At 38.1% G+C, this 18728-nt stretch overlaps 1 protein-coding gene across 5 annotated transcripts in view; it reads right to left on the reverse strand.

The window, feature by feature from the left end:
• Nucleotides 1-18728, reverse strand: part of LOC104601279 (uncharacterized) — a 101745-nt gene that overhangs the window by 50666 nt on the left and 32351 nt on the right. For 4 of the 5 annotated variants that reach the window (XM_010264569.3, XM_010264570.3, XM_010264571.3 and 1 more), the window contains exons 5-10: nt 13432-13571; nt 10610-10670; nt 10304-10449; nt 1118-1311; nt 853-983; nt 410-697 (exon numbers count right to left, since the gene is read on the reverse strand). In XM_010264569.3, the coding sequence (XP_010262871.1) occupies nt 410-697; nt 853-983; nt 1118-1311; nt 10304-10449; nt 10610-10670; nt 13432-13571 (960 nt within the window). The remainder of the gene's footprint in view (nt 1-409; nt 698-852; nt 984-1117; nt 1312-10303; nt 10450-10609; nt 10671-13431; nt 13572-18728) is intronic. The other variant, XM_088897052.1, reaches the window with a different exon arrangement.

The following is an 18728-nucleotide window of genomic DNA, read 5'->3' on the forward strand; positions in this document are numbered from 1 at the left end:
AAGCTTTCAATCTTAAGGTTTACAGGGCAACGCCAAAACATATTCTTTTTTCTATAACCTTAGTTTCTTAGCTTTGTTTAGTGATTTGGAACAAGAAAATAATTTAAAAAGGCATGCCTATGCTTCTTTTATCATTTCATAGAATATCATTCTACGTTTTGCATATTGTACAATGTTTTCACCATTTCTATAATTTTATAAAATTTTCATACGATATTTCTGATATTTCCGACATGTTTCTTATATTTGGACGGCCGACATTTCCACCAATACCAACATTTTAAACCTTGGTCTTACCACAAAACCTACGCAGACACTAATGAATGCATAAACATGTGAGGTAATGGCATAGCTACAAGAAACAAATACTAGTTTTCAATTGTAACCATGTCTCAGGACTCAGGAGTACCTCATCTGTTCTTGAAGGATCAGATGCTCTTTTTGCCTTCTTGCGACGCATATGATAGTTTCCTATGAGTGCCATAGCTTCATGTGTTTTCAGAAATGGTTCATTCTCCAACTCCCAAGTAGCATGCTCATAACCAAGACCAGCCCATTTTACAAACCACTCATAATAGCAATCAGAGATTTCAATGCCTCCCTTATGAATATACTCAGAACGCTGCTTTTGGGACATCAATAATCTCTTCCGTAAAAGTCGATGTGGCACCACCCACTCTGGTTTCCACCTAACACACTGACAAAAAAAAGGAATTGAAACAGAGAAACTGTAAACGAGGGAAACACTGCTCTTGTAGTGCAGAAATCCAACACCAAACACATGCTTCTACTTCAGAAAACTAAATGAATGGCATATTGACTTCTGAAACATTATATCAAGAGAAAGAAGACCTGATTTTTTCTATTAAATTTTGCAACAAGCATCGGAGCTTCAAGAATCAGCTCACTCTCTGAAACCCAACGGTTGTGAACATGAGCAAGCCCTTTGTACTTAACAAGATATTGCTTCTGCCTCTGCAACCCTAGCACCACAAGTAATAATTACCACCGACAGCCCTATATGCAAAATTTAAAACACAGTAGGAAGGGAGAACTTTGGAGTTTAGCAAACAATTCATAGAAGATATTCCAAAAATTATCTGCGCATGCATACTACCATCATTATCTGAAATATCCACTTCTCTGGCATCCCAAATTGATTCCACTCCATCAGATACCGCATGCACACCATACTCAATCTTTTTCTTCACACATGAAATACAGTGCCAATTCCCAGCTGGAACATCCTTCAAGGGAGGATCAAGACACATGAGATGGAAGTTCCTTTTACACCCTTTGCCATCACAGCACCTGATACAGATAAAGCAGTGAAAAACATCTAGCCCCAAACACCAAAATATAAAAATTATAAAGGAAAAAGAAATGGAACTCAAAATAAGAACTTCCAAGAAAAACCATTATGAGCCAATGTCAACAAGACAACCATAACTGACAAATTTGAAAATAAAGGAACTTCATCACAACTCAACACAACAGAAGCATTTTCAATTTGCCCTTTCATGTCATATCGTGACAGTACCATATTTGAAAGTGGAATGACAAAGTAGGATATTTGTAGCCAACTCCAATGGAATAGTATCAGCTTTCAGCAAGATGCATACACAAGGGTATAGCTATAATAGGGTAGGATTTGAATCAGATCTATGCAAATCCAAATCCAATCTGATCATTGAATTTTCAAATATAAATCCAATAAGAAAACAGATATGACAGTCCTGAATTGGTTTCAGATTTAATCCACTTTATTTATTGTCTTAAAATAAAGAAAATATTTTAAAAAGTTTTGAAAAAATTAATTATCTTTTAACTTCTACATTCATAATAAATCAATATAAATATAAAGTATTGAATTTATTAATTATAAACTTTATATAATTGTATATTGAAGAAATAGTTACCAAGTCACGAGTACGTGGTTCCATACCCACACTTAGGCTCTAGTGTGTATGGTTCCATACCCACACCTAGTTATTTCCTAGTTGTTTTATTTTATTTTATTTTTTTTCTTTTAAGATTGGGCCGGCTGGCCTTATTATGTTTATCCATATTATTTTTGCCTTACTAGGATTAGGACTTTATGTATTTCTATCCTATTCTTATAAGGAATCAAAGGCTAAAAATAATAAAGAATATGGGGCGGCAGAGATCAACAACCGAACCCCTTCTTTCTCTTCCTCCTCTCTTCTTTCACTCACTCTCTCTCTCTCTCTCCTTCTCTTCGAACCTGTGTATCTCTTCTCAGTTTACACAGCAGCAGTTCTAGTTCATCCAAGTTGGTATCGGAGAAGGTTAGAAGATTCAAGATTGGATTTTTTATCAAGATCAAAGGAGGCGATCAGAGTTTTTCTGGGTAAGATCTCTTTCTTTCTTGAAACAGCAGTAGTAAGAAATTAGTTGGTCTCTTTCAGAAGGTACGACAGAAAAAAATCTGATTTTTCCTAGGGTTTGTTCTTAACCCTACGAACCTTTCTTTGACTTTCTTGACTGAGAGCCTTTCTTGAAGGGATCGGCTAAAAAAAAGGGGGGTCTGATCTTGATCTTAACTGTGAATTTTGGACTGAGCACAGTCCAGGAGTTAATCCTTGACTGAGATTACCTTCTTTTTGAAAGAATTCGACTGTGTTTGCACTAGATCAAATTCTGGACTGTAAAAAGATATCTTTTTGGCTCTTGTTCTTGGCTGAAACCAGCATCTGGACTGTTAATATCTGATATTTTTTTGTTAAAGTTATAGTTTTTAAGGAGAAACTATCAACCAAAACTGAGTTCTAGTACTTATTTTTGCTGAGATCAGATTGTTTTTCTTAAAAGAAATAGCCTTTTTCTTGGAACTCTGAGATCTACTTAGTATGGAAAAGGCTGGAAGTGAAGTAAAAGCTCAAGGGGAAGTTTTTGGGACTGGTAATATAACTGAAAATACGTTCCAAATTACCACTGTTAGGTTTAATGGAACAAATTACTTGGAATAGGCCCAATCGGCAATGATGGCCATTGGAGGCAGAGGAAAATTAGGGTATGTAACCGGAGACACAAAAGAACCAGCCAAGGAGGATATACCCCACCCAAGATGGGTTCAAGAGAACTACTTGGTGATGACCTGGCTATGCAACTCTATACAGCCCCACATCAGCCGAAATCATCTCTGGGCAAAAACAGCCAAGGAGATTTGGGACAGCATAAAGGAGAGTGTGACCCTAAACACAGTATATTTTTCTACCCTAAAATCCCTTTGGCATGAAACTGATCACTTAGAAACCATTGAATGGGAAAAGCCAGAAGGATGCAGCAACATATAGAAAACTGCTTGAAACAAACAAGGTTTTCGAGTTCTTAGCCGGCCTAAACTCATATTTTGATATTACAAGACAGCAACTTCTCACTAGGGAGAATGTGACCCTAAACACAGAAGCAGCCTTGGCAGCAACAAAATTCAAAACTGGAGGAGAAAAGGAAAAAGAAGTTAAGAAGGAAGACAAAAAAGATATTTTTTGTGATTGCAAGAAGCCCAAACATACTAGGGAGACCTGCTGGAAGTTGCATCCGCACCTAATGCCAACTAGACTCAGAAACAAGAAGGGAAGTGCTAATACAGCAACTAATACTGACAGTACATCCTCTTCCAGCACTGACACAGTTAGAAAAGGAAGCTGGTATTTCTAGATCTTCAGCTACTACACCAGCTCAGCCTACTTCAGCCCTTCCTCATACAGGTACAAGAGCTACTGCATGTCATGCTTTTGTCCCAGGTAATACTAGATCTTTCTGGGTAATAGATTCAGGTGCTTCAAACCATATGACTAGCATATCTAGTTTAATCAGCACCTATTGTTTATCCTCTAGGAGAGACAAAGTTTCCATTGTCGATGGCTCTCTTATACCAATTTCTAGCAAGGGAGACATCGGATTCTCAGATACCATCACCCTATCCTCAGTTTTGCATGTTCCCAAGCTTAGTGCTAATTTACTTTCAGTTAGTAGTATTACTATAAATCAAAACTGTTCGGTAACCTTTTTCCCTGATCGGTGTATTTTTTAGGATCTGGAAACGACGAAGGTGATTGGGATTGGCCGTGAGATGAATGGAGTCTACCTGCTTCATCATTCACAGGGGGAGCAGAGTGAAGTAGGTAAATTGTTTGTTTCACAGTCTTGCAGTAAGATTATACTTTGGCACAACCGCTTAGGTCATTTATCTTTTGGGTCTTTGAAGAGTCTTTATCCAAACTTGTTTGAGTCAGTAGAAGTGTCGGGGTTAAATTGTGAAAGTTGTGAGCTTGCAAAACACAATAGATCATCTTATCCTTTAAGTAATAAAAGAAGCAACCTTCCTTTTGAGATTGTGCATACCGATGCTTGGGGACCATATCATACTCCCACCATAGGGGGGTATAGATATTTCTTATTATTTGTTGATGATTATACCCGCTTTTCATGGATCTACCTTATGCACTCTCGAGATGAGGTCCCTTCTCTGACCCAGGCTTTCCATCAGATGGTTCTAACTCGGTTTGAAACCAAGATCAAAACTCTTAGATCTGATAATGCCAAGGAATACTTTGCAAAACCCTTGGCATCCTATCTCCTTGATCATGGGGTCATTCATCAGAGAACCTGTCCTCACACACCTCAGCAAAACGAGGTTGTTGAGAGAAAAAACAGGCATATCTTAGAGGTAGTCAGAAGCGTCATGCTCAACTCTAATGTTCCCATATGCTTCTGGGGGGATGTAATCCGTACAACCATGTACCTGATTAACAGGGATCCTTCACAAGTTTTAAACATGCAAACCCCATTCAGTCTTCTATATCCAGATACGGACCTATTCACTATTACCCTCAAAACTTTTGGGTGTACTTGTTTTGTTCAAATCCTTGGACCTCATCGCTCCAAGTTTGATCCCAAAGCCACTAAGTGTATTTTCCTTGGGTATGCACAAAATCAAAAGGGATATTACTGTTATGAGCCAATTTCAGGAAAGTGCTTTGTGTCCATGGATGTCACCTTCTTTGAGGATATGCCCTACTATCTTAAGGCTTCTCCTCAGGGAGAGAATAGTGAGGAAGGGATTTCAGTTTCAGCCCCAAAAGTTCCTTTACCTGTCCCAGATATTGAGGGGGGAGTTGTGAAGGTTGTTAAAAATGCAGAGAATTAAGAGTGTATCACAAAAAGTGGTGGAGGCAAGTTGACTCTCGTACTCAACAGCAATCCAGGCAAGTTCCAACATCTTCTGCAGCCCCAGATCCAAACACTACTACTCTCACTGTTGACCCCACTATTATAGATGCTCAGCCTCCACAGTCAGATGACCTTGATCTTCCAATTGCTATTCGTAAAGGGAAGCGTCGTTACACTTCAGCCACTGCCCATTGCATCTCCAAGTTCCTTTCCTATAATTGTCTCTCAGAATCCTATAGGTCATATACTTGACATTTATTTCTGTTGTTCCTATACCCAGAAGAGTGCAAGAAGCCCTTTTGATACCTAAATGGAAGGAAGCAATGTAAGTAGAGATGGAAGCTCTTGTCAAAAAGAACACATGGGAACTAGTTAACCAACCTGAAGGGAAAAAACCTGTTGGATGCAGATGGGTGTTTACTGTGAAATATAATGTTGATGGTACTATAGAGAGGTATAAGGCCAGATTGGTTGCAAAGGGATTCACACAAACTTATGGCATAAACTATACAGAAACCTTTGCACCTGTTGCAAAAATGAACACTGTCAAAGTTCTTCTATCCATTGTTGCAAACTACTCCTGGCCACTATTTCAACTAGATGTTAAGAATGCCTTTCTCAACGGAGACTTGCAAAAGGAAGTTTACATGGAGTTACCCCCTGGCTTTTATAGTTCAGAAGAAGGAAAGAAAGTTTGCCTTTTGAAAAAGGACTTGTACGGGCTAAAACAATCTCCAAGAGCTTGGTTTGATAGATTTAGACTGGCTTTGGACAAATTCGGATACATACAGGCTCAGTCAAAACATACTCTCTTCTTTAAGAAGACAGGTCATTCCCTAACTCTATTTGCAGCCTATGTAAATGACATTGTGATAACAGAAAGTGACACTAGTGAAATTGAAACCCTTAAACAGCACCTTCACAAATAATTTGAAGTAAAAGACCTAGGAAAGTTACACTATTTCCTAAGAATTGAGGTAGCTCGATCTAAGCATGGTATTTTCATCTCCCAAAGGAAGTATGTTCTGGACTTATTGGAAGAAACTGGCAAGTTAGGAGTGAAACTTGTTGATACTCCCATTGAGACTAACCATAAGATAAGTGCAGAAAGTGGAGAACTCCTTAAGGATAGGGCTATGTACCAAAGGCTGGTTGGGAAATTTCTTTATCTCTACCTAACTCAACCAGATATTTCTTATGCTGTTAGTGTTGTCAGTCAATACATACATTCTCCCAGGACCACCCACCTCCTTGCAGTAGAAAGGATTCTTGCCTACTTAAAGAGATGTCCAGGAAGAGGTATACTCTTCAAGAATCATGGTCATATGAAACTGGAAGTGTATACAGATGCGGATTGGGCTGGATGTGTTGATGACAGGAGATCCACTTTTGGATATTGTGCGTTTGTGGGGGGGGGGGCAACCTTGTTTCATGGAGAAGCAAGAAACAGAATGTTGTTGCCCACTCCAGTGCAGAAGCAAAATACAGATCCATGGCCAATGGTGTTGTAGAAGCAAAATACACATACTTCATCTAATGCAATTACTAAACAGATGCAAGTTCCAAGTTCTAAGATCCAATTATTGCTTCCAATATCCAATTTTTCTTCACGACTCTTTTTGTCTTCTTCATCCTCTTGTTAACTTCAACCCGAAATACAGCTCCTCATAATCTAGCAAAAACCTTAAAGACTGGCACAATTAGCTTTTTTTTATTTTGGTGTCTAAATCTTTTAATTGTGTTGGGAATGACCTCGAAACTCCTCTTCTCCCCAAAATTATCATTAATCCTTTCAAGTTCTAGAACCACATTCTTCCCAAATGCCCCACATCATGACATGGATAGTAGCTTTTCCAAAAATCTTCCTCTTTTTCCCAGTCTGTTGTTGTGTCATTGAACAAACTCTCGAACTGAAGTAGGGGGTGGGAAACTATAGCTGCCACTACAAGTTGAATCTAAAAAAAAAAATGCCGAAGTTTATGCAACCCAACAGTTAATAAGTAGGTGGCCAATCAATTTATATAGCATAAGACACATACATGGGGTGAGATGCATTGTCCCTGTAGCTTCTTCTACACGATATCACAAGTATTCAACTTGCCACGAGCTGCTTCCCAAACAAGCGGAAAAAAGCAATTCTGGGAGTACGAAGGAGAGCCGAATCCTTTTTTTTGTCAAGGAAGGAGGAGAGGGGTTGGCTAAAAGTTTATGAAAGTAAGAACTGGTGGAGAACTGGACAGTTGGGTTGAGGGAAGGACTAAATTAGTTTATCTTGGGTGGAGGGGAAAAACGAAGGCATCAGAAATGGAGGTTATAACTAAAGAAATATCCAAAATTTTGTATCACTCAAGGAACTATGAAAGATGAAGTTTTAGGAGAGGATCTGGTTTTCCCTGAGAATGGTTGAGGAGACAAGGGCTTGTTTTATCATGGGCAAGCAAGAATAGGGAAGGAGACGAGGGCTTTTTTTATTGCCCCACCAGAGGCCAATCCAGAATCTAATTTGATTACCATTGCCTAGCCAAAATCTAGTGAAGGGAGTGAAAGTGTCTAAGCCTTCAAGGTTTGCAGGGTACCTTTCCAAGGGTTTGCAAGAGAGTAGCTCAATAAAGTCGGAGTGCTGCCCTTGATTAGGGGTTGGACAGTGGGTAGAGATGAGGTGACAATCACTCACCTACTATTTGCTGATGATACAATCCTTTTCTGCATAGGAGGTAATCCTAGTTGGGTGAGAAATTTAATTTGGTTGTGGAAACTTTTGAGCAAATCACCAATTTGAAAATCAATTTTGGTAAAATTTGCTTTGTGGGACTGATTATGGAGGAGACGGAGATCTCAGAGGGAGCAGAAATTTTGGGTTGTGTGGCTTCACAATGACCCATGACTTACTTGAGGCTGCCTCTGGGGGCTAATCTGAAAGATAGTAATTTCATGAACCCAGTAATTGAAAGATTTACAAAGAGAATGGTTTCATGAAAGAAGAGTTATTTGTGGTAGGATCGCATTAATTAGGTCTACACCAGCTAACCTACATGTATGCTTCTTGCCAGTCTTTAGAATTCTAGTGGGGGTTAGTAAGAGACAGAAAAAGTTGATGGAGAGATTTTTTATGGGAGCCATGGGAGAAGGACTATAGAGTAAGTCGGGATGGCTTGTAGAAGTAAGAGGTTTGGTTGTTTGGATCTTGGGAACATTTAGGAGAGGAACATTGCCTGTTAGGGAAGTGATTGTGGAGATTGACAATGGATAGAGATAAATTGTGGGCAAAGGCGGTAATAAGTATTCATGGGTTTGCAACTGATGGGTAGGATTCTGGAATTCTAGTTGGGCTTACAAGAGCACCTCCATGGAAAACCATTCATGCCATCCTTCCATCTTTCCTGCCATTTATCAGGTATAATCCTTGTTCTGGAAATCTTGTCAAATTCTGGTTAGGCAATTCACCTTTTGAAGGCACAACTCCCTTCTCTTTATGCCCTTTCCAGCTGTAAGGAGGTCATTACCTCTTCTATGGTTCCTTCTAACTTAAGATTGGGATTTGGGTTTTAGAAGAGACCTTCATGAGTCTGAAATTGATAGTGTCTCAACTCTGCCCCACAGTCTTGATAGGATGATCCTGGATCCTTCAAAAAGGGATAACCAAATCTGGACTTTTTATTCTTCTGGTCTTTTTACTGTGCCTTGTTCTTTCTAACTTTAACATAGCCGAGTGATAGTGCTGGAGTGCCTTTTCATGTAAAAGAGATTTGGAGTACACCTATTCAGCCCAGGATTGGGGATTTTTGTTGGGATATTTTTCTATAAAGAATTAAAACCTGTGATTTACTACAAAGAAAAAGACCTAACCTTCCCCCAACTAATGTTAGCCCTGCCCCATTACCTCTTCAATTTAGGAATGGTTTCTTTTGTTGTTTGGGTGCAGGTATAACCCCCCCCCCCCCCCGGGGCTAATGTACAAAGCCTATTTTCCTGTACAGCTCTACCTTTGTTAGCTGGTCAAAGAAGAGGGGTAAAACTCTATGGAGGTGTACATGGGCAGCTGTTTGCTGGTCAAAGAACTAAGCAGGGATGCTTTAATTGAAGCCATTACTATTAGAGTGGTTCATTGGGTGAAGTCTTTGAAACTAATTGAGGACATTCCAGTTGGTCATGCAGTAAGAAAGTGGAGGGAAGTAGCTGATTCTGCTCCTATGAAGGTGGCTCTTATGCCTATTTCGTCCCCACCTTTTGGAGGTGTTTTAAAGCTGAATTTTGATGGTAGCAATGAAGGAAATCCGGGTCCTTCAGGCATTGGAGGAGTCTTCAAAATTGATGAAGGTAGCATTTTTGCATTTTACTCAGGTCCAATTAGGGTGGGTGATTCTTTGAGGACTGAAATTTTAGCTGTCTTGGAAAGAATTCAGAAAGCTAAGGACATGTAAATCCGTAAGTTGGCAATTCAAGCGGATTCAAAGCTAGTAAAAGAGAGAGGATGTTGGGTGGTGGAGCTACATTTATGAGAAGAGGAGAATTAGGTGGCTATTACAAGAAATGAAGGTCTATTTTCAGTGGGTAAAGAGAGAGGCTAATTTCTTTTCCAATTCATTCGCTAAACAAGGGATGGGAAGGAATCGATTATTTTGGGTTTTGTTGTAACCTTGCTTCTTTTATGGGACAGCTAAGAGAGTTTATCCCTCCCTTCTTTGTACCTCCCTATCTTTAATTTAATGAATCTGTTTCAGTTATTGGTCTAGAAAACAAAAAGGCTGAGTGCTGCCTCTTTCACCACTGTTTCTTTCAGCACCCCTTTCAATTCAGGCCACCACCCCCTTTTCCAAATCTAAGCTGCAAAATCTTTCTTTTTAATACAGGTTAACAATGGTAGTGACAATACTGAGTTTTTATATGCAATCCCGTGCATATTTACTCGTCATAAAACCTGGTGTAAGGGTATACATTGCATACTGAACTAGGCAAAATGAATGAAGTCTGAGATAGAAGGTTAACAACCAAATAACGCAACAGTATAACAAGCTAATAGCAGGCAAAATTTTTGCCTTCATCTTAATTTCAACACTTGATACCAAGTAAAAACAAAGTCAACAAAAACCAAAGTAGGGTTACCCACAAGAGCTTTCCACCAAGCTTACAGATGACACATGCATTATCGTCACTATCAGTTTGAAATCCCAATGGAAACTGATCTTGCTGGGTATCAATGCTGACTTCTTCAATACATCTTGTGCCAACCCTACCTTCAGGTTCCCCTCTATCCTGATGCGATGCATTATGAAAAGATCAAAAAATGTCAAATCAAAATTTACAAGTCATCTGGGATAAATATAACATTAAGCATCGAATGAATCTTTTTTCAATTACTCACCGCATTAGTTTACAAGAAGATACAAAGATAAGTAGATAAAAACACAAATACCTTTGGGGGAACCAAGATCTCAACTTCAGTATGCAAACCACTCGAACCATGCCCAATTTCCCTAAAGAAGAAAACAATGGCATATACCTTTTAAAAAGCATATAATAAATAAGAACCACTAGGCCCACTACATGAAAAACAATTCAATGATCAGCAAAAAAGTAATTAGTGCAAGATTCCTTGCTGTTAAACTGTCATCTGTTTATTCTTTAGTGCAGTAGGGGCACTTTTGTAATTCTCTTTATTTTTTTATATTTTAGGTTGCCCCTAGTATAAATACTAAAGCTGACACCACCAGACTATTCTTTTGACTCCAAATCATTCTTTACTCTTTTCTCTCTTCTGACTTTCTAACACTTACTACTAAGAAAACATGGTATCAGAGCATCAATTTTGGGATCAAATCTGACTTTCTTCAGACTTCATTTCTTTTTGGATCAAATCTAGAGGGAAGTGCATCGGCTGAACTGTAAGTAGTTCCTTTGTGATTTTTCCCTTTTTTTCTTGGTTGTGTACCAAGAAATCATCTGTAAGAGGGGTGAATAGATGCTGTGACCTGTGAAGTTGTTTTTTCAGTTCCATGTGAATCGTGTGATCCTTTTGTACCCAGGTAGGGTGGCTGTATAGGTCTGGATGATTTGTTTCTGGTGATTGCAGTGAATGTGTGGCCTAAAATAGGGTAAAGTGATACTCGTAGGGGCGGTCGAGACCAGGAATAGACTGTTTTTTACTTCTGGAATTTTTTCAGCAATGTGGTAGTGTGTGATTCTTTGGTGTGAACAGAAAGGAATGATTCTATAGTGCTGGTTTGTGTGAGACCAAGCGTTCTTGTGACAGTTTCTCTTATTTCTACTGTTCTTTGTGGCTGAATAGTGAAATCAGACCTTTCCCAGCAAGTCTTCTAAGGATTCAGCTGTCTCCGGTGTATCCTCTAGTAACAGTGGAGTGAGTGGGGGATTTGATATGAACTTTCCTATCAGTTGCAAGCTGCATCCTCAACCTGCAAGTGTGGGAAAGGAATCTCTCCATATACTCCTCAAATTTGACCTCAATTTGGAAGGAGTTGGATCACTATCAGAATATGGATTCGAAATGTGAGGTGGATGCTAAGGTCTACAAGTCTCTAATTCCCCAACAACGGGTTTTGGCTTTTCTTTTGGGGTTGAACCATATGTATGAGTCTATTAGGGTTCAAATATTGGTAAGTACAGAGTTGATGGCACAGTGAAAAGGTATAAAGCCCAGTTAGTGGCAAAAGGGTTTACTCAAGTGTACGAAGTAGATTATTAAAGACACTTGTCTCAGTGGTTAATAAGAATTCTATCAGAGTCCTCTTTTCTCTAGCCACTAACCTTGATTGAGGTCTTCATCAGTTGGATATCAAAAATGCTTTATTGAATGGTGATCTTAAATAAGAGGTGTATATGGTGCAACCCCTAGTTTTCATGCGGAAAGCAGTGAACAAAAAATGTGCAGGCAAAAGAAGTCCTTGTATGGACAAAAACAATCACCAAGGCCTTCGTTCAGCAAGTTTCATTTAGCTATGTAGTACATAGGTTGTAAACAATGCCAAATTGATCATACATTGTTTAAGAAAAAAGGGGAAGGAAAAATTGCAGCACCGGTAGTGTATGTTGATGACATAGTAATAACTAGTGATTGGAAAGTTGAAATTCAGAAACTAAAAGAGTTCCTAACGATTCAGTTTGAGGTGAAAGATCTAGATCCCTTTCGGTATTTTCTCAGAATTGAAGTTGCCCGCTCACAAAAGGGGATCTTCATTTCTTAGAGAAAATACATCCTAGATCTATTACAAGATTCAAAAAAAAACTAGGAGCAAAGCCAAACAATTCTCCCATTGATCCAAATCACAGGTCAAGTGACTGTTGTGGTGAGACTATCAAAGATGTGAAGAAATTCCAGAGGCTTGTCGGAAGGCTCTTGTACATGTCCATGGCCGGACCAGACATTGCTTATGTCGTGGGTGTTCTTAGCAAGGTCATGCATGCCCCTAAAACCACTCACTTAGAGGCAGTCGAAAGAATCCTCAAGTATCTCAAGAAGTTTCCAGGGGCTAGTTTATTGTTCCGAAAAAATGGGCATTTGAAGGTTAAGGTGTACACAAATGTTGATTGGGTCGGATCAATTGATAACAAAAAGTCCACCAGTGGTTATTGTACCTTTGTGGGTGGGGGGAACCTAGTCACATGGAGAAGCAAAAAACAAAATGTAGTGGCTAGGTCCAGTGCTGAAGTTGAGTACAGAGCAATGTCCCAAGGAGTGGTCGAAATAATGTGAATAAAAAAATTGGTGGGTGAGTTAGGATTTTCTATTGATAGCCCTTGTCCTTGTAATTTGATAACAAGGTTGCCATCAATATTGCAACAATCCACTTTATTAGAGAGAAACTTGTTAATGGGGAAGCGTGTACTCCCTATGTTAGTTTTGAGGAGCAACTTGTGGACATCTTTACAAAGGGTCTACATCACTTGAAACACAATGACTTGTGTGACAAGTTGAGCATGATTGACATCCATGTCCCAACATGAGGGGGAGTGTTAAAACTATCATCTGTTTATTCTTTAGTGTTGTAGGGGCACTTTTGTAATTTTTTCTTTATTTTTTTATATTTTGGGTCGCCCTAGTATAAATACTAGAGTTGGTACCACCAACCTATTCTTTTGACTCCAAATCATTATTTTCTCTCTTCTTTCTTCTTCTGATTTTCTAACACATTCTACTAGGAAAACACTTGCCAAAGTCTAACAAAAAAGTATGAAGAGAATATATCAGTCAATAGCATAAAAAGGGAGACAAAGTACCTTTGAACAACGGGCAAGTGCTCACCAAGATTGATATTGGTATCTTCGTTGACCCCATCATCCCTATCCTTCGGGATGGGACTGAGCACTGGTTCAACTACTTGAGGACTTGTTAATGTCTCTAACTGCGCAGAGACTTCCTATAAAATGAACAAGCAATAAGACCAGTTAAAAGATAGAAGTTTCAACTGATAAGAAGAAAGCTCTAAAGATAATTAAAACACCAAATAGGAAAAAAAATGAAACAAGTTAAATCAGGACAACCAAGCATAATGTAAAAATAGTTATTCATCATCATCATCCATGCCTTATCCCAACTATATCTGACTACATGAATTCTGTTTTGCCGATCCATTCTATTTAGAGCAACGCTTTAGCATGAGCACAAAAAGACAAATCAGGATCCATATTCATAAGGGTATGGAAAACATCTAGTGCTGGCTGCCTACCTGACGCAACCCTCTTGCTTTTTCCAAGCTTGGGAGCAGCAGTGTAAGACAAGCTCACATTGGCAGATAATCTAAAAATAGTTATAATCTCTATATCTCCATCCCCTTCTCAATTTATGTGCACTGTTATTTTCTCAATTTATATGCATGATAGTATACAAAACTAGGGGATTAATTTTTTTTTACTTTGTAAAATTGTATGCACTTGCCTAGGCAACTAGGAACTTCACTACCACCTAGAATCACCTATATGCCACTATGGCCTTCACCTTCCTCCATATTAAGAGGCATATGTTTAGTGAATCAACAAAAGTAGATTCAGTGCAAAAGTGAACATCACTCAACCAAGATGTAATCCAAGAATAAGGTTGAAGGTAAACAAACAAAGGGTTCGTGCAAAAGTAGACCTTGAAATGCCGAAAAAGAAATAAAAGAAAAAATGAAAAGAAAGGAAGAGACACTACATGCAGTTAGAAAATTGTAAAAAAAAATAATCATAGACAACTAGAAGGAATACAAGCCTACTAACAAGTAACAACATTGACAATAATGACTATACATAAAGGATTTGCTATAGGGAAGCAATAAAATCAAATAAAATAAAATAACAAGTCTATCACAAAGGTTTAACTTGCAGCACCATTGCATTAGCCATTCACACGAGAAGAGAAAACACCATTACTTCCGATTTCTGATACCATCAAGGATTTGATTAAGGAATCCTAAAGGGGTAGACTAGACATTTGCAACTCAACAAATAATTGCCTGTGACAAGCTTATCCCCAAGAAAATCAGCAAAGAAATAAACAAACATGACATAACCAAAAATTTCCAAAACATTAATTCTTCCCAAATTTATTATGACATGAAACGAAAGATGCACCTAGTAGACAAAGGACTATCTACTCCAACACAGAAGAAAAATATCAGCTCAACTACTTCTAAAAGAGCTGCATAACTTTTACAACCATATCCATGTTCTGAGATAATGATGGCAACCTTTTGAGGGGTTTAAGAAACAAAATGAAACATGTTCTAGCTAATGAATCAAATCAAATTGTATGGTTGTAATTTAATATATATAGTTAAGGCTCTATGTGGATAAAGAAGAGACGGAAGAAGGTGAGTTCCACTCAGTAACCAGTTGGAAGAAGACAGTCAGGGCAAAAGCAAAATCATGTGTTTGAGAAAATTATATCAAGAGGAGTTCCATCATTAAATATTTGAAAAGCAAAGCAATGGTAATGTTAACAGGTGAAGTAGTTCTATGGTTCAAAGGTATTTTTGGGTGGACCAATTATCACAAACAGAAATCTGGAATGGAATAACACCATAAATCAAAGGTCAAGACAGGAAAACTTTTTCTACAAAGAGAAGAAAGAATAACAAATAACTACCTTTGAGTGGATCAATAAGTTAAGATAAAATTTATAAATGATTTTCATTGCAGGAAAGAACTATAAATGGATCTATCTATGATCTTTAAACTCATTGATCTAACAATATTTTATGCCAATAATGAATTTTTATCTTAATTTTTAGGAAAATTTTGAAAAATAAAAGAACATTTATTTTATGATTTTCATGGTAAGGAAGAACTATAAGATGGACTTATCAATAATCTATCAAACTCATTGATCCAATAATAATTTAATGCGTCTTGTAGTGAACTTTTAGTAGATTGAAAGCCCAAACACTGATGTATTATTAGTAAAATTATTGTATGATGTGCATCTTTTCTAGACTTCCAGTGTTGTGGATTGTAAAGTATCACTTCATATAAACTATAAAAGTTTGCATTTCTTATATGTTTATAACTTATTCATAATTATATCAGTTTTAGATATTATTAGTGATGTAGTTGTGGATTTGTAAGAGCTTCCCCAATGTATCCAAGCATATCCATTTCTTTCCACTATATCCATGTGTATCCAAAGCGTATCATGACACATATCTGTATCCAAGCTTATAAATAGAATAAATGGTAAAAATACTTTGGACCTTGGTTGGGATAAGGTGGGGGAAGCTGTCAATAAATTACAATTTTAAGGAACTATGGTGATAGCACCTTTTATGAAGCAAGAAGGCAATACTGGAAGTAGTAGAAGATGAAGTGAAAGTTGCAGTAGTTTCAATGGAGACAGAAGAGGAAATGATAATGATGGAAAGGTGGTGTCTAATGATTTATCAAAAAAAAAAAGGTGGTGTCTAATGAGTAAAATCATACTATATAAGAAGACAGCTGTCGAGATACAACATACAAGGGTTTAGCCTACTTTCTCACCTATGGACAGAGGAGGTGTTTGAAATAATGGTGACACTCTGCAGATGAGCTCTAAAACAAATTGATAGCGAAAATTTACAGCTGTAACCAAAACACTGGTTGGAACACAACCTGAATTGATTCCTCAAATGATCAAGGTTCACACAGAAGGAATGATGTTTAGAATGTAGTTCGCATCCTTTGTAGGAGTTACACTCTAGAAGGAAAGCTGGTACGCATACGACTATGACGTGGCAATGTTGAGGCCATGTGTCATGGTAGGAGACGAGAAATGGGAAGGTAGATGGAGTAATGTGGAAATGGAAACCGAAAGTTAATAGGAGGGTTGGTCTATCATCACTTAGATTTGGCAGGCACATCTAAGCCAAAGAATGGAGATCAAATGGTAGAGTTCAAATCTTAAGCTGAGGTTGTTGCTCAGAAAGTTAATAACGAGCTGACCAAGATGTCATGGATTGTAAGTGGGAAAGAGGAAGATGACAACGCAGGATCAAGTGAACTGGTTCTGTCCATACCCATCCAACCAGAAGGGCCAACTTCTGGCATAATATGAAACTAAACCACTCACGTGGCAAATTAAAAGACCATGTGAGAGAGGGTTCCACTCAAGCGATGATAGACCAAACAGTGGGTTTATCAGTCTTCCTCATCTGTGGCAGCAGTGAACGGGAGAAATCAAAAGAGAAATGAAGCGATGTTGAATTTGAAATGGGTTCCAAAGAAAGAAGAAAAAAGCATGCTAGACAAACCAAATCCAAGATATACAAGGGATAAAAAGAAGGGATGAGATGAGGATAATGATGATGTGAGTTAGAATCATAAGATGCTTGATGTTCTAATATAAGGTAGAAGTACAATTACGACCTTTCTTAGGCAGCAGAAACAAGACCAATAAAAATTGGCAATAAATCTCTTTGAAAGGATGTCAAACTGAAAGTTGTGTGTTTGGTATTAATATGGCTGAGAATGAGAAAATTCAAAACACAAACATTTTGGGGTGCACGGTTTCTCAATGGCCATTGAAGTACTTGGGGTTGCCATTAGGGGATAATCCTTATAAAACCAACTTTTGGAGCCAGTGGTGGACAGATTTACATAGAGATTAGCCACATGGAAGAAGAATTACCTCTCTTTGGGGGGCATGATTACTTTGACCAAGTCCACTTTGGCTAGTCTACCAATATATTTCCTGTCAGTGTTTAAGATACCAAGGGAGTGAGTAGATGATTGGAGAAATTGATGAGGGACTTCTTGTGGGAATCAAGGGAGGAGAAAAAAGACCATAGAGGCATAGAGTTAGATGGGAAGTGGTTAATAGGAGCAAGAGTGAAAGGGGGACTAGGTTTGGGCAATATTCAAAAAAAGAATGAGGCATTGTTGGGAAAATGGTTATGGAGATTAACAACAGAGAAGGATAAGCTTTGGGCTAAGGTAATTGTATGCATACACAAACAAGCGGTTAATGGCTGAGACACTGCAGTGTTGGCAAGGGCCACAAGAACCTATCCTTGGAAGTAGGGGTGCAAATGGATCGGATCAAGATATGATCCCATTTGGTCGGATTCGGATCACCCTTGTTTTGATCTTCAGATCGGATCGGATTCGGATCAACCCCCTATCCAATCCAACATATATTATATACTTATAAATATAAATATAATATATATGTTATTTATTTATTTATAAATATATTTTTATTTTATTTTTATAAATTTGTTATATTATTTATTTTTTATAAAAAAAAGCATGTATATATGATGAACAGTGTCGGATCAGATTAAGATATACCCTGATTCGAATCCGATCCAATCTGTTTGCATCCCTAGTTGGAAGTCAGTTCAAGCCATTTTTCTGTCATTCTTGCCTTTCATCAGTTATGAGTTATGCTCTGGTAACCTAGTGAAGTTCTGGGAACATGTTTGGGTGGGGGAGTCGGCTCTGAAAGAACAATTTACCTCTTTAGTTTCTCTCTCAAGATTTAAAAATGAGCTCATATCTTCTCTTCTAGTTCCTTCCAATTCTGTTTTTGGGTTTGACTGGAATTTGGGTTTTAGAAGAGAATCTAAGGGGTTCTGAATTGCACTTTGTATTAGCTTTAAATAAAATCCTGGATGGGGTGGTTTTAGACCCATCAAAATGGGATAAAAGGATTTGGATCTTGTCTCTCTCTAGTGCTTTCTCTTGTGTCTCTTTCTTTAGAAGCTCTCTCACAGTCTTCTGTTGGCCTGGGGCAATCTTTTCCAATAAAGGAAGTTTGGGGTAAACCAATTCCTCCTACAATAGGAGCTTTCTGTTGGGAAACTATTCTAGAAAGGTGTAACACTTGTAACCTTCTCCAAAAGAAGAAAACTAATTGGTATTTATCTCCACATTGGTGCATTCTTTGTAAAGCTAATGGTGAGAGTTGCTATCACTTTTTAATATTATGTCCATTTGTTTCTGTGATTTGGGATTGGTTTCTCTCTATTTGGTTGCAGATGGAGTCCCCCCTCCAGATGTACAAAGTTTGTTTACCTCCCTCTCTGTTAGAGGGTTAAAGAAAAGAGGTAAAATTCTGTAGAGAT

Source organism: Nelumbo nucifera, chromosome 2 (assembly GCF_055504915.1).
Source record: "Nelumbo nucifera cultivar China Antique chromosome 2, China Antique-T2T, whole genome shotgun sequence".
NCBI lineage: Eukaryota > Viridiplantae > Streptophyta > Magnoliopsida > Proteales > Nelumbonaceae > Nelumbo > Nelumbo nucifera.